This window comes from Amphiprion ocellaris, chromosome 23 (assembly GCF_022539595.1).
Source record: "Amphiprion ocellaris isolate individual 3 ecotype Okinawa chromosome 23, ASM2253959v1, whole genome shotgun sequence".
Classification (NCBI taxonomy): Eukaryota; Metazoa; Chordata; class Actinopteri; family Pomacentridae; genus Amphiprion; species Amphiprion ocellaris.
This window is the reverse complement of record NC_072788.1, coordinates 16,845,477-16,872,809: the sequence shown is the minus strand read 5'-3', so window position 1 is coordinate 16,872,809 and position 27,333 is coordinate 16,845,477. Positions and strand designations below refer to the sequence as shown.

The 27,333-nt window shown below is 38.3% G+C and overlaps 1 protein-coding gene across 1 annotated transcript in view; it reads left to right on the top strand.

The window, feature by feature from the left end:
* The window catches only part of arap2 (ArfGAP with RhoGAP domain, ankyrin repeat and PH domain 2), a 181,391-nt gene extending 163,293 nt beyond the window's left edge, over positions 1-18,098 (top strand). Inside the window, exons 26-33 of the mRNA XM_023273857.3 lie at positions 123-240; positions 4,924-5,052; positions 6,049-6,182; positions 7,090-7,172; positions 11,297-11,332; positions 14,260-14,323; positions 16,414-16,527; positions 16,885-18,098. Of these exons, the coding sequence (XP_023129625.2) occupies positions 123-240; positions 4,924-5,052; positions 6,049-6,182; positions 7,090-7,172; positions 11,297-11,332; positions 14,260-14,323; positions 16,414-16,527; positions 16,885-17,235 (1,029 nt within the window). The 3' untranslated portion in view covers positions 17,236-18,098. The remainder of the gene's footprint in view (positions 1-122; positions 241-4,923; positions 5,053-6,048; positions 6,183-7,089; positions 7,173-11,296; positions 11,333-14,259; positions 14,324-16,413; positions 16,528-16,884) is intronic.
* Positions 18,099-27,333: the final 9,235 nt, after the last annotated feature.

Genomic DNA, 27,333 nt, shown 5'->3' with positions numbered 1-27,333 from the left:
GATGGTTGAAGGCGGTGGTATTGATCTGAAGAGTTTAGCTTTTTCGATGCAGGAATTTCTTACTTTGCGAGACTGTTTCCTTTTCATTTGTTCCGTTTTTTTTTTTCTCCGATCTTCGGTAGGTCTCTCCCAGCATGCGGCCCACTGAGCTTGCAGAAACCGCGCTGAGCATGAAGAACGTCACCTTTAACGCAGACGATTTCTGGACCACCTTTGAAGTCATCGAAAATGGAGAGTTGGGTATGAAAGATTTTCCAGTTTCCCCTTTCAGTCAACCGTGCTGGACTCATTCGACTTACTAAACTTAATTCTCATGATGTGTAATTATCTCCAACAATCCTGGGCACTGGAGCCAGTGAGGGGATGCAAAGCTTATGTGGTGGGTGTGGGCAGTGTAATGGAAGAAAGACACGCTTGCCAGAAATGTTGCTGAGCACTTTATTTGCCACCCACAGCCACAGTAACAAGCAGAATTTCTCTGCTGTACATTCTCTCGGAGAAATAAATCGTTTCACAGGGTTTCTCTCATGTATGTGCTCTCAGCATCTTTCTTGGGAATACTTCAAAGCAAAAGAGAACACACACACACACTGACATTGCAAGAAGGAATACACAAAATACTAAACGTGTAAGCAAATTTATCTAGTGTGCTGTATTTTCTATTAAAAAATGAACAAATATAGTTGTGAGCATACATACCTGCAGTAGGAGCTATGTTCAAATGCAACGGTGTCACTGTGATAACATTACATGTGCTTTTAGTTAACCTCACATTTGTATTTTTAAAAAAATACAAAAGTTCAGAGCAAAATAGCTGCATACCTTCCTCAGGAAACTGCAAAGCTCAAAAGGAAGCACAGGAAGCTTACCAAATACATTTCAGAAAATTAGAAAAACACTCAGAGAGCACAGTATTCCGCCAGTTCTGTTCATTCGCCCATATGGCATTGTCAGAAATGCAGCATTTTTTTAGTAATGCAGCATTTGTTCATTTGTTACAATGATGCCATGCCGCTATCTCACAATGATACAGAAATCTTTAGCAAATCTGTGGATCCAGATTATAAGCCACATCACTGCCAAAATCTAATCACTTGGTCTTTGTGTCATTTCTGACATTCCCTGAAAATTTCATCCCAATCCGTTAATCCGTTTTTGAGTAATGTTGCTAACAGACAACAGACAGACAGACAGACAAACAAACGCTGATCGTCACATAACTCCGCTGCGTTCCTTGGTGGAGTAATAAATAACTCATAGTACTTCTAGAAATAACCTCCAGAATTCCACTGAAATCCTAATATGAAATTCGGTAAAGTTCACAATTTTACTTGACTACTGAATACTGATGACATGCCATCAACCTTCAAGAAGTGCTAACCAGCATTAACCAGTAACGGTCTTACTGCGCTAACGTTACATGTGTTTTAATTAACTTCACATTTGTATTAAAAAAAAAAAAATGCAAAATTTCAGTGAGCAAATTACTTGCATACCTCCCTCGGGAAAACTACAAAAGCTAAAGAGGAAGTTCAGGAAGCATACCAAATGCGTTTTAGAAAATAAAAGACTCACAGTACCACTAGCAGTCACACCAGCATTGATCTTACTATAAAGATGTGAAATCCTAATATGAAAGTCAGTACAGTAGTCTACACACTTTTAATTGACCATACTGATGACATGAAGATGTCATCAACTTTCAAGAAGCGCTAACCTGCACCCTTCAAAATAAAAGCCTGTGATTCTACTCATACTGCAGGAATACTCAACTTGCTTTGCCTTTGGGTCCACATTTGCAAGATAACAGGCCAGAGACCAGGTAATAAACAAACAATCATAAATATCAAGTTCGACAAATAAAAATTAAGGCTTCATAACTTATATTTCTTTTAAATGATTTGTTTTCAAATTAAGTGGGTAACAGCCAACGGACAGTATTGGAGTATTTACAATGATAAAGAAACTAAAAAATTCAGTGTGAATCAAGTTTTTTTCATTGTGAATTAGAAAATGATCAGCTAATTTTACAAACTTGGTTTGGTCAATGGTTCCCAAAGATTTGCAAGTTAAATCTTGCAAGATAATAAACCAGTAAAGAAATATTGTTTGCATCTTTCAGTTTTACTCGACATCATCATCAGGAGCAAGTAGCGATATTAGGAAACAACAGCAAAGAAATAGCAGTTCAGCTGTGTCGTTGTTAATGTAACTTTACCCCAATGCAAGAAATATATAAGCCACGTAGCTGTTTAGACCAGTCAGAAAGTTGAGTCAGTATCAAACCCCACAAAGAAACTCCTATTTGTATTATTTTTAACACACAAACAAGTTTCTAAGTAATGGCAAGGCAGCAGAATGATACTATTTATTTAATTTTATCTGAGCAAAGACAAGGAAAATGAAACAAGGTTCTTAGTTACTTTAGTTCAGTCCAGTCCGAGACTGTTCAGTTCATGATACAAATAAAGTGGGATTTTCCAGTCTTCGATGCATTTCGCTTCACTTCAGTTCAATTGTCCAACTAAATAAAACTCTCACTCACATAATTAGAATAGAACTTGATTGTCATTGTAACAAGTGCAACAAAATTAAAAATGCAATCCAGTCAGTGCATCATTCACACAGTAGCCTAACTAATTTAATAAATAACAGATAAAACATTAGAATAAATTAATGAAAATATCAAACCTCACACACGAGTACATATTCGCTTCCTATTACACATTCTTATTATTGCACTTGTGATATATTGCACTTATTAACACCAACCTCAACCAACCAACCAACCAACCCACCCATATGTAAATACAACCTAATTAAACATTAGTTCCAGAAAGACTAATAAATAAAAGCAATTAAATCAATCAAAAGTGTGACTAAAAAGGTAGATTTGAGTTTGTTTTTAAAAATATAATTTATCGTGAATTCCCCGCTGTTCCACTACTCCCCGTGTACAACCCTCCTCTCTAAACTCACAAGCACCACTCCATTATCATGCCGTTTAATCAACGCTGAAATTGGTTGCAAAACGCAACATGCTTTTCTTTACCTCAGATAATTCAAGCTTACTCAATAACCCTCGTCTCTAATTACCGCTTCTTCGAGCCCATTTCATTTGATTCAAGTCAAAAAGCATTTTTAGTAACAAATACTTCACTCTTTTTTCTTCGCTTAGATTGAAGGGTCAAGAAGTCATTTAGTCATTAACTGAAGTTCTACGGTCACAAAGGCCTGACAAATGTGATTATGTTTCTATGCGCTGATGCGATGTTTCCCTTTTACCACTGGAGTCTGTTGTCTCTTTTAATAACACGGCTCTTATGTATGTTCACTCTGTATTTTGTGCATATCGTGGCCATTATCTTGATGCGCAATTTCCGTTTTTTTTTCTCATTTAAATTAAGCTTTTAATTTAGCTTCTAATTTCATTCCTGACTGCTATCATCTCTGACTCTGACTCCTCTATGTGCACTTACAAATACAGACACTCAACACACCTGTTGCATTGCAATAAGCTGTAATTTATTTTTTCCGTGAAATGTGAGCTGTATTTCATAAGTGAAACCCTGCTGTGAAATTTGACATCTTATAGTTGCAAAAGTCGTGGCTCGAAACTTTCCACTGTCATCTGTTGTATATCCAATTAGTGTCACATTACTATTCATGTGGCTATTCTCATTTCAGGGCATATACGATGATCACACTTTCCTACATCCAAAGACCTTGTGATTAGAAGATTATGCTATCTCTCTAATGAACCCGTGTCTGTGAACGTGGCAGCACACTGAGAAATTAGCCGAGCATCGTCAGTTTGATGATATGCACATTAATTAATCATCTTTGCCATCATATGTCATAAATTACCTTCATCTTTCTTGCATGATCAACCCGGAGAGCTGACCCACCTCATCTCGCATTAGGATGCGCTGATGGCGCCTCATGCCTCGCAACACCTGCATTTGATCATACAGCGGGAAGCGGCAAGCAAGGGGAAGTCAAAGTTGAGCTTTGTCGCGAAGTTGCTTAGCTGGCGGTCCCCGTGCACTTTTCATCAGTTCACTGAGAGTTTACACCTCGCTCTTATGTTTGTTTTTCTCCTCGCAAAGTTACAGAGGACACGCCGTCCTCTTCTAAAAATGAAGGTGTGATGAATACTGAATATATTTGCTGACGGTTCAGCATATTTTCCATGCCAAAACAATACGTCTGTGAAAGAATAAACAGACAAGCTATTTTGAAGGCAGTAGCGTGACAGGTTTTGCTGGTAAAACCATAAAGAAGGGAGGGAAAGTGCGTTAATTAGCCATTTTGGAGGATAGCTACAGATAAACACTGTTATCGAGGACAATAGGCAGAAAAGGGGAGCTAATATTTGTTGGGAAATGAGGAACTAATTCCATGGCCTGGGTCTGCATAGATTCCAGAGAGAAGATAAGCCCACTGTTATGAATAAGTTATGCCATTGTGGCTCTTTCTCACCTCCTTTGGTTATGAAAAACAAGGGGAGTGTAGAGATGAAGGCATCAGAGCAGGAGTGGTGGTACACAAATTATCTGCTTTTTTTATTTTGGCTGATAGCATGTACACTGCTCGCCAATTAGGAAGAGATAATAGGTCTATTTTGCACATGAGTGTGTTTTTATAATCAGGTGCTGATATGCTGTTGATAATTTAAACTGTTCTGTGATGAAAATGGGGGGAACAACAGCATCATTTTGTTATTTGGTTAACTAGAATTAGTTGTACGTTTTATGATAGGAGGTTATGGGTGTGTTTCATGCATTTCTAATTCATTGAACCTGAGGACAAAATGGTTTTCTTGTTGGCAGTTGACTCTTCTGACCATTTTTGTTTCCAATCACTTTCACCTTTTTTAATTATTTCCCCCTCTCTGGCTCACAACCTTTTATTTTTTAACAGAGCGACCGTTGCACCACAGCGAGAAGATTCTTGAGCAGGTGTTGGAGTGGAGCTCCTTGGACTGCCCGAGCTCTGCGTTTCTTGTTATAAAGAAGTTTGCAGAGGCAAAAAGAGTGGCTGATGGGAAAGGTAGTGTGCAATAAATGGTTAAAAAAAAAAAAAAAAAAAAAATTACAGCATGTATACTATGCTGCACACATACCAGTTGCATGTTATTATTTAGTGTAGCACTGGATATGTTAATTTGTAGATTTTTATGTATTTTTTGTCAGTTTGTGCTTTTTTAAATTGTCTCTGCTAATAACACCCAACTAATTCCCACTCCATTGGGGTTAAGAAAGAAAATGGTGGGTTATCATAAAGAATATATTTCTGTATTGATAGAACATGCTGACTAATAGATAAAAGGTTGAAATGAGTATAACTATCTAAAAGTTATGAAAACTTGAAATAGTTAGCTGTAGTTAAATGTTAATATACACTATCGTTCAAAAGTTTGGGGTCACCCAGACAATTTCATGTTTTCCATGAAAACCCACACTTGTATTCATGTGCTAACATAATTACACAAGGGTTTTCTAATCATCAATTAGTCTTTCAACACCATTAGCTAACACAATGTAGCATTAGAACACAGGAGTGATGGTTGCTGGAAATGTTCCTCTGTACTCCTATGTAGATATTCCATTAAAAATCAACATTTCTAAGTGACTCCAAACTTGTGAACAATAGAGCAGATGATGAGTAGATGTCTCCCATAATTTTGCATAGATCTCCTGTAATCATTAAATAACTACCGAAATATGGCAACACGGAGCCGAGTACACATTTTATGGTGCCATCATTCACTCCGGTTACTGACAAGTGGTGAAAATGAACAGTTAAGTCTAAATATTATGCCTCTAGCTGGAAGTAATGGATAAATGGTAAAATAGCAAAACAATTATGGATATATAGTGAAAAGAGATTGCTAAGCTTGACAAAACTGACCTAACCATCTGTTCGTGTTTAAAACAATTCTGTAAAAGTATCTGTTTTATTCCTGATCGCCAGATGTGGAACAAACCAATAGATCCTTAAATTTGCAATGTTTCACACTGACTTGTTTTCGATTTTTCATAACAGACCAAGGACAGTTTATAAAAAGCGACTATCTGAAGTTCAGCGATGGATCCTCCAAACTGCTTTCAGGGCACAGATTTCAGGACAAGTATGTAGTACTACGTGCAGAAAAGCTGCTGCTCTACAGAGATATCAAAGTAAGTATACTTTTAGTTTTGGCTTGATCTATTGCCACATTCACAGTCAACACTTGCCACCATGGGTTTCTGCATGCAAACACAAAGTCTTAGGTGAACACAGAGCTTTGTCTGTTGAGGGAATTTAAAAAGGTTATAGAGCTGCTTAAGCAAACCAAAATGTGATAGAATGAATCCTGTGTTACTGCAACCAAATCTCGCCAGTCTCAATCTCCTTCATCTCCCTGGCGATGTCTCGGCCTCGAGGTTCTACATTTTGCAAACGCACTTGATGGCTGCGGACTTCCCAGTCTTTTAAAAAAAAAAAAGAAGAAGAATACGCGGAGCGCTTCAGAAAGGACCAGCAGGACCAAATTCCCCGGAGGGGTTTTCTTCTCAGCACATTTCTGCAGTTGAAACATGGAATTCGTAAAGGAGTGTGAAGAAGTGTTAATAATTGATGGAGGTGCAGTAATTCTGGCAGAAGGGTGGAGGATGTAGGTGGGAGGGGAAAACAGATAGAGGTTGTAGGGGTACTTTCACTGAAAGCTTTTCCAAGTATCAGGTTGCACAAGAAGGTGTCTAATTACTGCATAAATGCAAGGGAAATTACAAGTGTTACTGCAATTTAATTGATATTTCTTGAACTCTGCAATTATTGCTATGTCTATATTTAGCAGTAATTACTGATTGTGATGTGTAGGTGTCAGAGGCAGGTTATAGCTTTGATTTGGTTACTTTGTTTTCTTCTACTTTGTTCTTTGTTGGTTGGAAAAAGATTCAAATTGATTATAATTTTTTTTTGCAACTGCGCAAATAATTTGTTGGCATTTCATTTTACTTTAATAAGTGGAATGATGTTTTTTCCCCCTTTTTGTAGTTATTAATCCAAACTGTTTAGCTGTTGTTTTTTTTTTGTTGTCTGCAGAGCGCTAAAGCAGAGAAATCAGTCCAGCTCAAGTGTGTGAAATGTTACCTGGGCCTGAAGAAAAAGCTCAAGCCTCCAACCAAGTAAGCCATAATCACACAAAGAACAAGTGTCATTTCTGACCTTCCCTGAAAATTTCATCCAAATCTGTTCTTCTGTGAGTCGACTCAGACAAACGTACGTCGATCGTCACATAACTCCGCCGTTCCTTGGCAGAGTAATAAAACTTCAAGGGATTCTGCAGTAGATTAACTAAAACAAATCACAATCTTAGCTGTATGACTTGCATTGCTGCACATTTTCTGTCTTCACTTGCGCAGTTAGTGTAAGTGAGCAAAGCTGCAGTGGATGTGAAACCAGTGCTATTAATGCCACACGCTGGGTTCTTTAAGAGAACAGATGCTTTGACCACAAAAAATGGACTAAATAACACATTTTCAGCTGAAATGATGGCCTGACTCACTAGAAAAGGTCTCTTTAATTCTGAAATTAACCATTAAAGTACCTTTAGTTACAACACAGGGAGGCATTTGCAGCTAGCATCATAATTCTTCGAAAAAGAAGAAATTCTGCTGTGCAATTTGTGCTGTGGGTTTTGTATTTTGAGCTGCCATTAAGTGCACTTAATGTGCATTTATTCATTTGCTGCATTAATATTTCCTTCCATAACTGAAGTGATTTTCATTGCCATATACTTTACATTACCATTCTTCCTGTCCTTTAGTAGCTAGTCTCCATTTTCTCCATTTTTCTCCGACTTATCCCAGATGTTCAATAACGGACTGTGTCTCAGTGGTCAGTCAATAATTGTGAAGTAGTTTTGGTGGTCACTGGAATAATTTCCGTTCCTTCCTTGCATAGTTTGTGGAGCGATAAATATTGCATTTTTTTCAGGCACCAAGTTTTTGGTTCATATTAATACATATGGTGACTCATTAGCACCAAAACAGCTGCTGCACACATTGTTAGCAAATCAAGCCTTCTTTTATTGCAGATGAAGTAGGGATTATTCAGCAGTGCCACCGTCTTCTTGAGTGAAGTCTTTAATAGCGTTTGTGAGCAAGCTGTTCGTCCACCGTGATACTTTACCAACACCCAGAATGATACCCAAGCCACTCCTGACCCCGTCTTATTTTTCACTGTAATGAAATTGATTAAGTGTAATTGCGTTTTAACAAATACAAATTATTCAACCCACTTCCCGCAGATAGTAAACATTGCGGCCACCATCTTATTTTAATGATCCTCTATTATTATAATTTATGACACCCGCCAAACCCGCAGCACTTCCTGTTGGTCAAAGAGGACATTTTTGAGAAGCCAAACCCTATATTTCACGTTACCCAATTGTAATTCCTCATAATTTTCCCCATGTCGGAAATTCGAGTCAGCGGGAAGTGTGAAAAATGAGTCCAGCAAGCGATTGTCTACATTGCACAGTCCTTCAGGGGGAGAAAAACTGGATAAGAGAGAGGGAGTGGGAGATGAAGAGAAAGAGAGAAAGCGGGACAGAAGGAAAGAATTATGCAGCGTGGTATCATAGATATACTGTTGAGTGGGCTGCGGGAGAAGTGATATGGTGAATAAAGAAATAAAGACAGAGTGCTGAGGAGAATGGAAAGAGTCATAGCGAGAGGGTTAGGAGAGGCAGCGCTCCAGTACCTCATTAGGCAGAGGTCTATTTGTGAGCGGCCTACTGCGGGGTTGGATCGGCTGTCTTAACTCACAGGAGTGGTGCTCCAGGCTGCGGTCTCTCTATCTCTGCCCCCTTCTTTTTTTGCTTTGTTCTTCCCCCTACTTCTGTGCTCCGTTCCAGCCACAGCTGCGAAGGTTTTCAGGGTATTCTCCAGGAAGGTGGTCTTTTCACCTCACGCTGCCTGTGTGCAGGTTCATTTACAGTTAAGTGCACACAGTTACGTGGATTTATACACTTGCAAGCATATAGGAATCTCAGCATGTGGGAAGAGGGTCACTTTGTTTAGCTTGCAGCATCTAATAATTAGCTAGTTTATTAGTATAGTTTTTTGACAATTGGCGTCCATCTGTCTGTCTGTTAGCAATATTGCTCAAAAATGGGCTAACGGATTTGGATGAAATTTTCAGGGAAGGTCAGAAATGACACAAGGACCAAGTGATTAGATTTTGGCAGTGATGCGGCTTGTAGTCTGGATCCACGGATTTGGTAAAGGTGTCTGTAAAGGTTGATGACGTCATCAGTATTGTTAATTAAAATTGTGTATATAACTGCACTGACTTTTATATTTGGATTTCTGGAAGTTATTTCTAGAAGTACTGTGTGTCATTTACTACACCGACAAGGAACGTAGCGGAGTTATGTGACGATCAGCATTGGTTTGTTTGTCTGTCTGTCTGTTAGCAACATTACTCAAAAATGGATTAACGGATTTGGATGAAATTTTCAGGGAAGGTCAGAAATGACACAAGGACCAAGTGATTACCGTAATTCTCATCATGGATTCATTGATGCCAAGCTTACGTGCAGCAGCTCTATTTCCTTGTTCGACAGTCAGATCGATTACCTTTAACTTAAAAGCTGCATCATACGTATTTCTTCGTGTGTTTTCCATGATGACACTGTGTGCATGAAGCGCAAAATGACTGATCTGAAGAATTTAGTGTGAGTGCGTTTGATTTCATTCGAACAGTTTCATTTGTCCACTGTGACCTGTTTGGTAATTTCATTCTGATGTGACGAGGCTAAACCTATTGGTGGCATGAAGCTCGCCCTTAAAAATCTATACATTAGCCGCATGGTTGTATAAGCCGCAGGGTTCAAAGTGTGAGAAAAAAGTAGCGGCTTATGGTCCGGAATGTATGGTAGATTTTGGCAGTGATGCAGCTTGTAGTCTAGATTCACGGATTTGTTAAGGATTTCTGTATCATTGCGAGATAGTCACTGTAACTATGACAACAAGTGAACACTACATCAGCTGCCTGCTGACGATCACGATTGCGATCCTCCTACAAATTCACCGCTGTGGACCACAAGTTTTTTAAAGATTTCATCCGTCAGAAATCATACAACAGCTGAGCAGCCTTGGCGGAGTACTGGGCTCTCTGAGTGCTTTTCTTGTTTAAATATGTGAGAGATATGTGGCATGTACAGTGGACTACTCAACACTTTCAGTATTTTGTACATACTTTTGTATGTACTGTATATATAAATGATAATAAAAAAATCCTCAGTATTGTGGCATTGAGTCAACAATATCTTAAAGCATTTAATTCCTTTGATTTTAAGAACATTGACAATGCACATTTAGTAATTATAAGAACATTTTTTTCTCCTGATTATGTTGTCAACTGACTTTTAGACTGTTTGGTCACTGTAACTATGACTACAAATGAACACTATGTCAGCTGCCTGCTGACAATCACATGATTGCGATCCTAATACAAATCAACCGCTGCGGACTTATCAGGACTTATCCATTGGAAATAATACAAGGAACAATTGATTAAATTGTGAGGGCGTTTTTGAATCAGATCAATTCCCGCCGACCGCTACATATTTAGGTCACGTGATTCGGTATCTGTACATAACATACACAACACACACCTATGCTCACAACATCTACATTAAATGGCCACATTCTATGTTGTCGTGATTTCTGATCATCAAAAACTAATAAACAAATGCTGCATTTCTGACAATGCCATACTGGAGAATGAACAGCCTTGGTGGAGTACTGGGCTCTCTGAGTGCTTTTCTGGTTGTTCCTGCAACACGTCCGAGTAATATTCCAACAGATGAATCCTCTCACTTGCACAATTAAATTTTAAAGATCCAATATCTTTTGCATCTCCCCCAACAAATTCTACTTAAACGTGGAGAGGTGAGCAGCATGTGCCTGTGTGTTGTACCCTTTGGCCCGGAGCATATTCATATCTGCTCATGCATAAACATGTGAGCTGCAGTAATTAACTTAATTAATTCCACTGTTTAGCACCTAGCACTCTCACTGAACTTGTTTTTTTTCCCCTCCTCGCTGAAAGAGTTCTGACCTTTTGCTACCTTTACAGTACTTTCTGTCTTTGTTTGTTGCTGATTGGTGTTGAAGTTTAAGATTCCACATGTCCTTTCAAATTAAATTGGTAATCAGGACATCACAAGTTTGGGTTTGCAGAGCCAAAATGTACAAATCTGACCCCTGTCTTTCCTTTTTTTTTTTTTTTTTTTAAACAGCTGGGGCTTCACAGTCTACACTGATAAACAACAATGGTGAGTACCCTGTAGAAGTTCTTCAGTTCAATTATTCATGATTGTGACTTTTACCCTTTCCACTTAAAATTTCTATGAAACTGAAAAAATCAAGTGGCAACGAGTTAAAAAGTTGAAGTTAAAGCACTTTGTAATGATCTAAGTGGGTTACTAATGGGAACATCAGAGCAGTAAAAATATATTAGTGATGGTCACATGGCGAGGTGCTGCTGCTGTGTAGTCGACTGTCGAGGGGTGAAACTGTACACAATCATTTTCTCATTTTATTTTAATCGCCATTTGTAGCTCCCTGAAACCCACTATATTCTGTCACGCATGAAGAGCTTCTTTTTCAGGTCAACAATGCAATTCTTGACAAACTTTATCCAGAAATGGCTCTTTCACTCCATTTCTGATAGCACAGCGAACATTTTCCCATTTAGGTTATTTGAATAGGATCATTGTGAGTTAGAAAGCTGTTGTCAGAACAGTCAGAAGGTTATGACAAGTGTTAAAAAGTACCGGATTCAATTCACTTACAAAACACCTCAGAAGGTGGTAAAAAGTCTTGACTTTCATTTATTAATATTTGGAATATTTTTTCTCGTCTGCTGTACTACTAGATTGAATTCTTTTTTTTATACATGAACTTTTAGAATGTTAGACATCTTTAAACAAGTGAGACTTGCATGTAAGAATACTTTTTAATAGTTTATTGTTGTGATTAGTATTAGTATTTCACATTATCACTGCTAATCTCAATTCCTAATGCACAAGTGAGTCCATTTTCAGCAAAAACATGTCACTTAATTCTTGTTTTCCTACTTTTACCTGTTATTTGATTAATCAGGTTGCTAATAAGGATAATTGTAACATAGAGCTTGGAAATATGAACAAAAATGGAATATAAATTGCCATTAATTCATTTGTAGATTATTGTAGGTCTGATTGTTCCTGCTGATTTTTTCGTCATCTTGTCTCTGTGAAAAAGAGATTGAATTTCAGTCTCTATGATGTTAAATAGGTACTAAATGTCAAAAACTTTATTCGATGAACACTGGAGAAACCCGGAGAGAATTTTAATTATAACTCCTGCTTTTGTATTTGTACATATTCACTTATAAAAATCATTATTAAAGAAGAAGCCCAGTTATTATTGACAGGGTTCTTGCTATCACATGCTGTTAAGAAGTAACTTTTAATGGACATTACCATTCAAAAGTTTGGGGTCATGTTTTTCATGAAAACTCACACTTTTATTCATGTGCTAACAAAATTGCCTCTGTACCTCTATATAGATATTTCATTAAAAATCATCTGTTTCCAGCTAGAATAGTCATTGACCACATTAACGATGTCTAGACTGTATTTCTGATGAATTTAATGTTATCTTCATTCAAAAAAAATGCTTTTCTTTCAAATTATAGACATAAGTTGATCCCTAAAGCATATAAAAAAACATTGTTATGCTAATTGCTAATATATTACATGATAATGTATATTATATGTTGGTATCATTTGCAAGAAAGAGCTTAACCAGATCTCTGTAATTTTGTTTGTTACATATTTAAATTTTAAAAGTAATATATACGTGTTCAGTAGTATACAGCACACCACATATCAAAATAAACAGCAAAGCAGCTTTTACGCTCTGCGATTATGCTAGTTGTGTCTCTGTGGTCCCGTTTTTTTTTAGGGCTGACATTCAGACTTTACATGAAAAATACAGACAAAATGGTGGATTTGCTTCTCATTGCAGTCATTCAAAAACTGCAGTCAAAACACAAGTCACTTGTGTGCGAGTAGGCAGTGGCAATCTTTATCTTTCCAGGGCTCAGGGCAAAGTGCCCAATGAGGGCCCCTTATTTAGGGTCAAGGGGGGCAAACATTTGCTAACTGTAAGTGATCACTTCATTGAATAAAATAACGATATTTACACTACCATTTTTAGTCACCTAGAAATTTCCTTATTTTTGAAAGAAAAGCATTTTTTTTCAATGAAGATAACATCAAATGAATCCGAAATCCAGTCTAGACGTTAATGTGGTAAATGACTATTCTAGCTGGAAATCGCTGATTTTTAATGGAATATCTCCATAGGGGTACAGAGGAACATTTCCAGCAACCATCACTCCTGTGTTCTAATGCTACATTGTGTTAGCTAATGGTGTTGAAAGACTAATTGATGATTAGAAAACCCTTGTTCAGTTATGTTAGCACCATGAATAAAAGTGTGCGTTTTCATGGAAAACATGAAATTGTCTGGGTGACCCCAAACTTTTGAACAGTGTATTTTTCCTAAGTCTTAAGTCACCATCATAATTCTCACTTTGCCAGATTCCAGATAATCTCCCTTATGCAATTATGAATAAAAATCTCTGTTACTAGCATTTTATGTATATTTTATTTATTCACCATACATTTTTTTCTTGATAGAATTTGAAATATCAATGTCTTCGGGGTCTTTCTGTAAACTTTTGTGCAGCTAAATAGAAAGAACACCAACACATCAATATCATTTATTACGTGACAAGTACCTTTCAGTAATCTCCATACTTTTTTCCTTCCTTGATGGGCTTTCATAATTGCTATCTACAGCTGGATTACAGTACAGTACATGACCACAATAGCTGTCATCAGATATAGCTCAAAACTACATACTGTACAACCCTGAATAGGTGACAGCTATTACTTAAACCATCATCCTAGGTTATTATTAACTGCGCTAATCGCTGCTGCCGAGAGTTTACTTTACTCACGCACATTTATATAATGACAGGTAACGGAGGCAAGAACGCCTCTGCTCCGTTTACACTGATCAGTGAAGTGTCCCTCTAGAAGAAACTCTGTCCGGTGCTGTGACTCACCAAATCCAGTCACCTGTTTAAAACGGGTGTGAAAGTGACACACATTGGCTTCGGTGATGTGACTGAGCTTTCCCTCCTCAGGCATTTCTGCTGTGACAAGAGGGAGACGCAGGTCAGCTGGGTGACAGGCATCATCAGGATGACGGTAAGGTGGCGGAGAAATTAAAAAAAAAACAAAAAAACAGGAAGTCTCTCAGCTTGATGAAGCTATTTAATGAGAAAACTCCTGGGAGGAAAGAACAAGAATGTGTACGCTCCCTCTAACTCCTACCAGAAATCTCACTGAATGTGACACACACATTGCGGACACATCCTCCTTATTTGGATGAAAAATACACTCGATTACCGACTGAATAAATCATCTTTTACAATCCATATCTCAGCACAAGGAGATATTATAAATCATATTTCCCCCCCAATCATCCATTCCCATTGTGCTGTTAGGCAGATGAAATACATAAACAGGGAGAGAACTGTAAAGTTTTCGAGGTCACTCAGCAAAAACATAAATCACTTTATGTGGAAAAGCTGTGAGAATAAGGTCAAGGCGACTGTAACAATCACATTGTGGTACTTAGCCCCCAGATAGAGCTAAGTGTTGTTGCTGTCAGTGGCTGACACAGCACATATGACATAAATAATGCAAAGCAAAGCAAACACGGGGAGAACAGCTACGGATGTGTCATTATCTTAGTATTATTTTTCGCTCTCATCTCCGTTGCTGCTGTCTTCATCTTTAAATAGCATCTTTTTTTCCCCCTCATTAGACTAAACATCTATTTTCTGCTCATTTTCAAGCAAATGACGCAAAGTTGAGTATCACACCAAACTGAAATATCAAACTACAATTTCCCAGTTCTGTATTGTACGCTCAGCACATTTCTTCAGCACTCTCCTTGGCTTCTTTTATGGGAACCCATCTGCAGCACAGTGTTGTTTATCACAGGTGCTTACTGTAAAAGCCTTTTAGTGCCTTAGTTTGGGTTAGCAAGTAAAAAGGGCAACACTGTCAGGGAGAGATTGATCTGAAGGGGAAGCCAATTTCTGTCGGTTGTTTTTAAGTGTTTCAAGGTGTTTATTTCAGTGGAGTTTTTTTTTTTCTTCCTTCTTCTCTTTGGAGAAGCTCTTAGCTCTGCAACAGCTAAATCTATAGGAGACTGGAGCCAGCTAAAAATATTAGAATTCTCCTCCCAAATCCGCTAAATATCAGGATTGTCAGCTTCCAACACAGGGGCTTGTGGGAAGGACAAAGGACTTGCGGGAAGGGCAGAGAGAAAGTGTAGATGAGAAAGTAGACAGAGAGCACTTCAGTGTTCTTGATTTCCCTTCCCTTACCTGTTGGCGAGCATTGTGCTCCGACAGTTTCCATAGCAACTAGCGATGGAGGACCTCATTCTGAGGTAAGGTGGTGGTGAGTGGTGGAGAGCTGGGGGAGGGTGTAAAGGTCCAAGGACAGGTCCTAGCAGTGATGAAATAAGGATTTGTTAAAGAGAGACAGTTCTTTAGGTCTGGGGGTCACAGTGATATGAAAGGAGACATTGTTAAAGAGAAAGTTTAGCCAGAGATCAGGACTCTGTCGGACTGCTGTGATAGACCAGAGCATCATCGCTCTTTGACTTTCCCTCGTTTTTAAAGATGCTTGTTTTAAACTGGCTGAAAACAATATTTTATACCTACACAGTAGTTAGTTTAGAGCAGTTTATACTTCATGCCACACTAATGTACTCTTCCTTCAACATCTGCAGAAGCCACCAACCTGCAGTCTTTCAAGAGAGGCAGTTAATGAATATGAACCATGTTGTCCTCATTTAATACCCATCACAAGTACACTACCATTCAAAAGTTTGGGGTCACTTAGAGATGTTCTTATTTTTGAAAGAAAAGCTTTTTTTCAATGAAGATGACATTAAATGAATCATAAATACAGTCTAGACATTGTTAATGTGGTAAATGACTATTCTAGCTGGAAACAGCTGATTTTTAATGGAATATCTACATAGAGGTACAGAGGAACATTTCCAGCAACCATCACTCCGGTGCTCTAATGCTACATTGTGTTAGCTAATGGTGTTGAAAGGCTAATTGATGATTAGAAAACCCTTGTGCAATTATGTTAGTACATGAATAAAAGTGTGAGTTTTCATGGAAAACGTGAAATTGTCTGGGTGACCCCAAACTTTTGAATAGTGGCGTAGGTTTTTTTTCTCATTACTGCTGTTGGCTTTGTGTCTTCAGTATGGTTCTGACCTCTATTTGTGGACCTCAAAAGAAGATGACAAATCATCCAGAGGGGGAGCTGTGACAGAAAGCAGCAAGGTCCCACCACACAACCACAATCCCAGCAGACTGGTGAGGAAATCAGTAGTAGTTTCCTTTACTGATTATTTGTTACCATAAAAATTAAATGTTATCAATCTATCCATTCATGGGTAAGTGTTCCATCATGATGACTGATTAATATTGATTAATATTATACTTCAAGATCTCTGAATAGCTGTTGATTTGTTTCATTGACTTAGATCAAGAAAGGTTTTTAAAAAGCTTCCCTTGGAACATCAGAATTTACAGTTTATCGATTTGATTACTCGTGAAAGCGTCATGATTTTAATCTGGTGTCACAATGGTAAGAACAAGGATAATAAAGCTCAGGTTCAAGTGTTGTTTGTGATGGACTTGAATTCAGTTCCATGCCATATTTGCCCACAGCTGACAGACAGGAGGACTTCTCTTGGAGAGAGAGACCAAAGGGCAATCAAGGATGCTGGTCTCCGCCTCAAGGCCAGCACCTTAGCCATCTGCCCAAAGCCCAAGGACCTACTCAAGGCTCCAGAGGCCCCAAACAGGAGAGGTTCTATGGATATTTGCCTGCCTCAGCGGCTACCTTCCCCATCTCTGTCCAGACATTTGCAGCCAATGCCGTTGCCTCCACCTCCTCACGGTGGCTGTAAGACTCTCGGCAAAAGACCCGTTCTGGGCGGAGAGGGTATGATGCCATCTAATCTGCTTAATGAATTAAACTCTGTGCTCAGCAAGACTGGTCGCAAGAGCGATGACTGACAGGACGAGGAATAAGGAGGGAAAAAAGTTACATATACGGTCAATTTGAACAATAAACAGAAAGATGAGAAGACTGACTGATGACTTGCATTCATGGGGGATGAACTCTGCTTCTGAACTCGGGTGTATAAAGAGATGCTGATGCACAAGGGGATGTTGAAAACAGGTGCAGGAGACAGTGGAGGTCATGTAGACCTCAGCTGGACATGGCGCTGACCCAAGCACTACAAAATGTGATTTATAAGCCGCTCTTCTTGCAGACAATCACCAAAATGTGTTCCACTGTTAAAGTCAGGAGCTTCCAGGAAATATTGCAAACTGCTTGGTTAATTCTTTTATGTTTCCAGTTCCGTTGAAAAGCCCATTTCAACTACATCTGAAAAGTATTATAGTTTTTTTTAACCTTCTATGCTGGGAAGTTAATCTTCTTTGTATCACTTCTGCTGCAAAGATTTGTAATGTAGTTGCATATATTTAATAACATTCATAGTATTTTAAATAGTTTTGCTTCCACAAAAAATTCAGATACTCTTAGGCACAGAATCCCAAGAAAATGATCCATGTTTGCATATCATCTATAGAAAAAAGAGCAGGTTTAGGGTCATCTAGCCTTTAATGTTGGCTATAGGCGCAAAGGTTTAGTACAATATTAGCTTTTATGTGTTATTTATTTTCAATCCCGTATTTGCTACTGTACTGAAACTGTTAACATTAAAATCTCTATAAGTCAACTAGCAGTGTTTCTCAAGCAGAGGATTCTGTGGCGTACCACTTTAAACTTTGCACTGGCTGCCAACCAAAGTGATGTGCGGCAAATGTACAACATAAATCGATAAATAAACATTAAAGAATGCTTTACCTTGGTTTTTCACTTAATCATTATTAATTATGCCATAATGTCAATGTGATTTGCACTCTTATGTTAAGTGTTTTCTTTCAAACTGTTTTATACTTAACATTAACCTGGCTTCATTATAGGAAATTCATTTGTTAGCTTTTTGTACATGTTAGCTATTTAGCATGAAGTCAAGAAATGACATTAGGACAACATTAAAACAAAGGAAATAAAAATGTAATAGCACAATATGAAATCAAAAAGAATTTGCTGAAATCAAATGTAGAAAATAAAAATAAAATACAAAGAAATATAAAAATAAGTGGATTTAAGTTCCACTAATGCAACAAAAGAAGCAAAAACACAGGAGGTAAACAAATCAATCAAATGTTCAGGAGAACTGCAAAGTTTTTATTTGGATTTGACAATAGCTTAAGTTGGGTGATATTAACGATGAGCCTCGAAGTTCTACCAGTGCCTTACCACCCACCTGCAGATCTTTAAAAAGCTCAAATGATCTTCCTAAAGAAGAATCCGAAATAAGTCTATATCCTTCAAAAGGATTAGAAATTACTTATGAACAAACAGCAGCTTTTCAGAATCTATCCTATGCATAGCTGAGGGCCGGAGTTAAGAACAGTTTGTACTTAGCTTGCTTGTTGTTTGCCCACAATTATGCTCTGTTGTAGATGCACAAGCGGATAGTTACAGACGCCACGGACATGTACTACTCATTTATTCTACTCATTTGCATAAAGTAGTTTAATTTTTACTGTATGCAAATGCAGTGCGGGGAGCGGAGATCCGATGCATCGTGGAAGTTTCGTTAAACGTCTAAACTAGCCATCGTTGAACTAAAACCAGGATAGATTCAGCAGCTTATTTCTCACTTCAAGTGATTTCAGAAATACTTTTCAGTGAACTGTTTTCGTAATAAAAGAGGAAGTTTGCAACCGAGCCGCCATGTTGGTCTGGGGCCTCTACTGGACTGACAGTCTGAAGGGCTGTCATGTGATCACCTAGTGGCCCACTAGTGCACGCCCACCAAGCGGGCGATATTCAGATGCCGTGCATTTACATGCAAGAAAAAACGGCCCTGTAGACACGTAGCTTTCGTTTTTTTCTTTGGTATTTTAATGACAACGCTCACCTTCCTGCGTCCAAATGCTCTACCAGAATAATTGCTTATTTTGAGCGAACAGAGTTGATGTATCATTTTCTTAGCCCCAACCAAGATGACACTCCCAAGCATTGTTTTCTCCTGTAGCAGAATGATCATGGGGTGCTGTCAGACCATTCTACACAGGATTAGAGAATGGTCTGGCCATGCGAGACACGGACACAGTGGGACTGGTGATAGCGCTAATTAAGGGAAGACTGGTGTCCATCAAAAGTTACATTATTGTCATATATGATTTGACTTAGAGGGAGGTTAAATAATACTGGCCCAAGAAGCAAACCCTGGAGAACACCACATTTCACAGTGATCCGTTCAGATTTGAACAATCAGTAGCAATGACATAACCCCTGTCTTCAAAACATAGTAGGACTGTAGCAGATAAGAAACACTTCTCAAGCCTGTCAAGAAACATATTCTGGTCCTCGGTGTCAAAGACAGCACCAAAACTGATGTTTTACCAGAATCAGTATTCAGATGACTATTGTTGATTGCCTGCATTACAGCCACCTCAGTGCTGTGATTTTATGTAAAACCAGAATACATCCAAAAAGCCCATCCAAATTCAAAAACTTGTTTAGCTGATTCAAAAGGGCTTTCTCAGTATTACTGCCCCGCGAGAGCAAGTAAACATTTGCAGCGGAAAACATCAAAAAACAATCTCTCAGTCAACAAAATGAAGTTTGCGCTCGATAATTTAGGCATTGTTGCCACTCCATTGACACTTTCAATGTAGTTTAGCACAACCTGTATGTACTGTTGCACGTAATATGTAAAAGTGTTGTTTGATGCCTGCAGTATGTTACTGACTCTGACTGAAAAAAAAAACATTCATAAAATGAGAAAGAATAACACTGATCTCTCATCCGTGTAACCGTTGTATCTTTTGTGCGGTGCAAATTAGAAATTTCTATCTTTGCCAAAAGCCCAAAAGCTCTGACTAAAAATTACCTTCACTGTTTCCACAGAAATGCAGATGGTGGGAACAATGGGAATGCTAGAGGTGATGCTAAGTGTGTGTAAGACAGAAAATTCTCTTTTTTTTTATAGCAATGAAACCACAACTACATCCAGATCCATCACATAATTACACTTACTAAAGATGTAAAGTCATTATAATACTATGAGAATGAAAGAAGCCTTATACGATGATATCAAAAAGTGATAAACATCAGTGTTGTTTAATGATAATTACCACCATTGCTTTCAAGTTTATTATGCATCATGATTGGATTTTTTTTCTCCCACTTCAGTTGCTGAAAGCTCTTTATCTGTGTTTTATTTCTATTTTAATTTTGCATCTGCTTGCTCCAAGTTTGTATATTACATTAATTTAGGCTTTTTTTCCCCACCAGGTAAATCTGCTCAGTATATCTAGGGATTTGATTTTCCATTGGGCAGATTTGCTTCTGTACACTCTCTTGTGTTCCATGATATCATAATGGATGATTTGAGAAATGAAGTCCTGGAAGCACAGAGCTACTTGAGCCCTGCTGGGGGATTTCAGTGTAGAAAAAGACTCAATCTTCTGCCTTTGACTTTCTTTATATGTAATTATATCATTATTTTCTTCATAAATTACATCAAATTCTGCTTTTTCTCCAAGCGAAATGCAAAAATCGACTCCTCATCTCGAGTCATACGCTCTTGTTGAATAATGTATAGCAGTTGGAAAATGCACACGTAGGCAATTGTCACAGGTTCCTCCATGAAAAATTCATATCAACATTTTATTTTCATTATGCTTCATACACCAGCTGCTTGTCCTTTGTTCCATGTCCGTGTATTCTAATCATATTGCTACCACATTTTTGCATTCATCGTCAGAGTATTTCTTATTAAGGCTTTGTTTGCACTGTGGAAATATGTGTTTTTTTCTCTCAAGTGTATTAATTATAGCTATGTTCATTGCAATAGTGAAGTCTCTCAGTCCAAGCAAGCAGCAGGAATACAGTAAGTATAGTCTATAGGTTCTGATGTGTGATAATGTACTATATATGCCTCTGACTCATTTCTTCTGAATTAAACGCCTGTCTCCTTTTAAAACCCATTATCACTCACTTGAGAGCAGTGAAGATAGCAGTTCCTTTAAAGTTCAGAACTAAAGTACCTTCTAATTCACTTGCACTGGCTCCATCTCATCTTTACATCCTCTGTAACCTTCCTTGGACTGTCGTATGTATGTATATTTATCCCCGTTGTCCCCTGTGTCTGTATAACCCAGCATTTTTGCCACCCCCTCCGAGGCCTATAGTGTCCGAAGGTCACCATATGGTGGAAGAGACTTCAGTGAAAAAGCCCTGCAGAGTCATGGGCAGGACTGAATGTGCTGACTTTGACCACATCATTCTGTTGGGGTAACAGCTTGTGTGGATTCCGCCTGGAGTGGAGAGTAACTAAGAACCTTTAGATTGAACTGTAAAGTGTGGTGCACTAACAATTCAGTTGAGTATGATTGAATTTGATTCAATAACTGAAATATTTTTCTCATTCCACTCCATGTATTTGACTGCTACCATTCCTATTTTGCAGATTTATGTTTGACAAAACACACAATCTGTCATATTCTCTAAGGGCAACCTGCAAGGATAAAGCAATTCAACGCAATGCAGGGAGTAAATGGAAACGTACACTACCGTTCAAAAGTTTGGGGTCACTTAGAAATGCCCTTATTTTTTTTGAAGAAAATCTGTTTTTCTTTTTTCAATGAAGATAACATTGACTCACCTCAGCCTGAAATGAGTTGTAGACCAAGTAATTCAATATTAAGCTGATGCAACATTATATCAACTCAGCCCTTCAAAATGATGTTTGTTAGTGTAAAGATTTATCTTTACACTAAACGGCATAAACTCCTGAAAAAATGAGTTCAATGTATAAACAACTAAAATGAGTTGGGCTGAGCACGTTAATGTGCGAATGCCCTGTTAACAAGGCAACTATGTCAAATATATATATACATACATATATGTATGTATGTTAATATATATGTATGTATGTATGTATGTATGTATGTATTTATTTATTCATTTATTTATTTATTTTAAGGGCCCTAATTTTTAAATTACCGTCTTTCTGTCTTCTGAAGACATTCAGTCCTCTTGAAATGCTCAAGTTCAAGTTCACTGTTATTGTCTCCTGTGGGAGAAATTTGTCTTAGACAAGGCAAGACATCGAGCTGCACTTGCAACACAATAAAACAGAACACATGCTATTAAAAATACATGATAAATACATGACATATAATAAATAAATAAATGACATATATAAGAGAAGTAAAAATCGAGGAGTCATAATTTTTTACTCCCTAAAATTGATATCGGCCCCCTCAAAAAATTCATTATCAGTTGAGATCTAGTATGTAAGCATAATTTCTAGGAGACAGGGTTATTAGATTGATCCTCGGGTGATTATAAATGAAATTTTAGGTCAATCTATCCAATAGTTGACGTAGTTGTCCCATTAACGTTAACGCGTTACAAACCCAACCCCAATAAAAAACTTTCTGTTACTAAAAGTAATGGCCAAACTTCTGCCACTTCACATACACGAGCGTTCAAAACTTTGGGGTCACTTAGAAATGTCCTTATTTTTGAAAGAAAAGCAGTTTTTTCAATGAAGGTAACATTACGTGAAATTGCCTGGGTGACCCCAAACCTTTGAATGGTAGTGTAACTTTTTCAGTTGGATTCTGGCTAAATTGAGGCATTTTTCAAGCTCAACACCAATTTCTTCCTTGTATGTCTGCATGAAAAAATCTTTTTGCAAAACATGTCACATTGAAGTTGATTTTTGAAGTGTTGTTCATAAAATGTCCTCATTTTATCTTATTTGAAATTTGTGTGAAATTTTGCCATAGCGGATGAATTTTTATGACCAAAAATGTGTTTTATGAGGTCATAGTTGCTTATGACCTACAAAGCCAAATCAGTTCATCTGGGAGTCTGTTGTGCCAAATTTGAATGACTTCCCTCCAGGCATTTGCCCATTCACAAGAATAAGATGGCTGTAAGGTCACAGTGACTTTGACATTTGAACACTAAAATCCAATGACTTCATTGGTGAGTCCAAGCGGACGTTTGTGCCAAATTTAAAGAAATCCTCTCAGAATGTACTTTTTTGCATTAAAACAAAGGGAAACATTTGGAGTTTTAGATATTTATAGGTTATTTTGCTCTGATTTTACTGGTCCGGCCCACTTTAGATCAAATTGGGCTGAATGTGAACTAAAATGATGTTGACACCCCTGTCCAAAAGTGTTTAAGAGATCTCTTGTTGAAAAGAATAGGACAGAAGGACGTACTTATGGACAACCTCAAAAACATAATGCCGCTGGTCTCAGCTTTCACGATAACCAGCCGAGCAATCATTTCAAACCGCTCAGCTCTCTTCACTTCAGAAAATAAAATAAGTTTGCCTTCTGGAAAAATTAAAGCACTACATGGGCATTTTAATGGGAAAATTCAGCAATGCAAATGCAATGCAAAAAGCTTCCAGTAGCATAACATCTCAGCTGCACAGTGCAGAAACGTAGCGGAGCTGAGATGCTGTGGCTTCTGACTGAGGCAGGATTCAGTACTTTGCCAACTTGTCACGCTAAGGATTAGTTTTCTTGGACAAACAAAAGCCTCTAAGAACTTTTTCCCCCCAGTTTGCTTCACAGCATCATGAGAAAAACAAACTATACACTGACCAGCCACAGCACTGAAACCAGCTGCTTTAATGTTGTGTTGAAGCTCTGATCCACTACTTTAGGAACATGGGATCTCTGTAGGTGTCCTACGGTGTCTGGCATTCAGATGCTCGCAGAATTATCCTGTGGGTCCATGCTCAGATTCCTGGAAGATTGTTGGCCGAGTCAATGCTTTGGGCTCTTGGTCATATTCCTTGGGCCATTCCTGAGCAGTTTTTGTGGGGTAACGGGGTACATTGTCCTGCTAGGGAAGGTTGCTGCCGTTTTGAATTTACATTGTCGTGGGGATGACACAGTGTTAACACAAGAAAAGCCCTCGGGGAGCACAGTACTCCTCCGCCAAAGCTGTTCAGTTGTTGTATCATTTCTGACGGATGAAATCTTGAATAAAAAAATTACGTTGAGCTGTGCACAGGCGTGTGTTATGCATGTGTACGTTATGTACGGATACCGAATCGTGTAACCTAAATATGTAGCGGACGGCAGGAATTGATGGGACTCGGAAACATCCCCACAATTTAATCAATTGTTCCTTGTATCATTTCCGACAGATAAGTCTTGATAAGTCCGCAGCAGTGGATTTGTAGTAGGATCGCAATCATGTGATCGTCAGCAGGCAGCTGACGTAGTGTTCACTTGTTGTCATGGTTACAGTGATGCCGTGCCGCTATCTCACAATGCCATAGAAATCTTTAACAAATCCAGGGATCCAGACTATAAGCCTCACTGTCAAAATCTAATCATCTGGTCCTTGTGTCATTTCTGACCTTCCCTGAAAATTACATCCAAATCTGTTAGTCAGTTTTTGAAGAATGTTGCTAACAGACAACAGACAGACAGAAGGACAAATGTATGCCAGCCGTCACATAACTCATTCCTTGGCAGAGTAAAAATAGACTAACATACCTACAATATAACTCTCAAAAACAGCAACTTTGCCGAATGAGTGCATTGATTTTTTTTATTCTTAATGAACTATTCCATTGGTTTTGCAAATCTTGCATGGAAAGATGTATTTTTCAAAAAATACAGTCAGTTCCCAGCTTCATTTCTTCGTCTCTGCACAATATTAAAATTAAATCAGAAATTCTGGAATCCATCACAATGAAGTCTGCCAAGGTCTCTTGGAATTTATGAGGCCATTTAATGCATTGCCAGTAAGGAGACATTTAACTCTAACCAAACTTTAACTTTCAAGAGACCATTATCTGATTTGTGCAACATTTAGAAGGGAGTGGAAACAAACAGCATGCTGATGGTTGTGGGAAAATACATCCAGCAATGTAAAGCTCTTCTTCGTGCACTCAGAAGTACACTACAGTAAAAAATCTTGGGGTCAACTAGAAATGTCCTTATTTTTGAGAGAAAAGCAGTTTGTTTTCAATGACGTTAACATTAAATGAATCGAAATACAGTCTAGACATTATTATTGTGTTAAATGACTATTCTAACATATAGAGGTCCATTTCCAGCAACCGTCACTCCTGTGTTCTAATGCTACATTGTGTTAGCTAATGGTGTTGAAAGGCTAATTGATGATTAGAAAACCCTTGTGCAATTATGTTAGCACATAAATAAAAATGTGAGTTTTCATGGAAAACATGAAATTGTCTGGGTGACCCCAAACTTTTGAACGATAGTGTATTCCAAATTTGATTTCTAGCGAAGAAGTCAACACACAGTTATTGTCTTTCATATCCATAATATGGAGTTACAGTTTATTTTAACAATGCAGAGTTGCTGCTTTTACTTGCAGTCAGCATCCAAATGTTTCTTCCACCTCCAAAAGTTAAGTTTGAGTTATACAATGCTTGCATGCAGAGGTGTACAGTAGCAGAGTACCTGAGCTGTATGCGGTGTTCATACTCAAAGTAATGACAGCGAGAGAAAGGGAGAGAGGAGGGGGATCAGACAGAAAAGGAGTCAAGCTGATATGCTGGTGAAAGGGAGAGAAAATGACAAGTTATTTCAAAAGAACAGACATGAGCCCCCTGATTCGACGTGAGATGTTTCTCAATTAAACCCGGAGCCTGTGGTTTTTTTAAAAACAAGCCATGTTGGACCCGATCCGATGCAGTTCTGAAATGTGGAGGTTATTGATCAGTCCTCAGCCTTGTGGAAGCGTCCACTGAGGCTGCGATCTGATCTCTCACTCCATCTTTGGTCTTCACTTGCTTTGTCTCTGTCAGTGAATAATACAAACATCAAGGGCAGAAAATGAAAGAAAGTAGTTGAGTGACAGGTCTCAACATGGCTCTAATACCACTTTAGGCATTTGGGATTCTGTCTGCCGAAGAAGTATGAGCTTGTCCTCACGCTGCCTGTCTAAAACAGGCGTGCAATTAAAATATACATCCTTTGTAGCCTTATGCGATATTTTAGATGCTTAGTCGTTTTTAGAGGTAGAGCAAAAAAAAAAACAAAAAACTGCAAAGACACCATATTGACTTAGAACATAGCAGATGTCCATTGGGGTAGTGCACGAAAATGAAGCAATCTGATCTGCTTTGTCCCAGGCATCTGTAAATCAGAGAACTGGTACTGTTAACTCTGACATACTGCAGCTGTATAACATGCACGTCGAGCCATGGCCCTGGTGATTTACATTTCCAGAAAGGGTAAGCCTTATATTAATGGGGTCGTCCATTTGAGCAGCTATAAATAGCTCACTGCATGAAGTCGTCCCACTGCTGGCTGCCTTTTTTGCGCTGATCCACACATTCCGCCCTCTAATCTCAATTCTATTAATGTCTCGGGTGATATTTACGACACATAGACCCTTTTAGCCTGACACGGCTGTAAAGTATATGTTCAAACCAGCCAAGCTTTATCTAATTAAAAGCCTCTGCAATTGCAATTCAACTGGGATTGAGTCTTTAAAACCTCAATCAGTCCCCCTTCTCACCCCTCCTGGTGGAGGGAGGGAGCTAGTCACTGCGGAGCTAATAAAGAAGGGAATGTTAAACATTCCAATTAAACCTTGCGGAAGAATAAAGCCGTAGATCATTTTCCTATTTTTTTCCATAATTGGAATTATAGGAGCATTGCCGGATGGAGGAGGTCACCGCGGTGATAACTCTGTATTTGTTGTCATAGTAACCTTACTGTCCTGTAGCTGAAGCGTATTCCCAATTTGTTTTGCATATAAATGTAGCCGAACAGTTATCCAAACACACATACACGCATATTTTTTCACAGAAGTGCTGCTCATGAATTTAAAGTAATCAAACTTTACTACCAGAAGACAGAACAACAAGATACAAACATGTTTTTTATTTTTTTTTGGTCAGTTGTCGATCAATGAAACATGCAAGTTTAAAAGTGTATTACAACACACACACATATAATACTGATTTCTGACAGGGCTTCATTAGATTTAGGTGTGTTTCACCA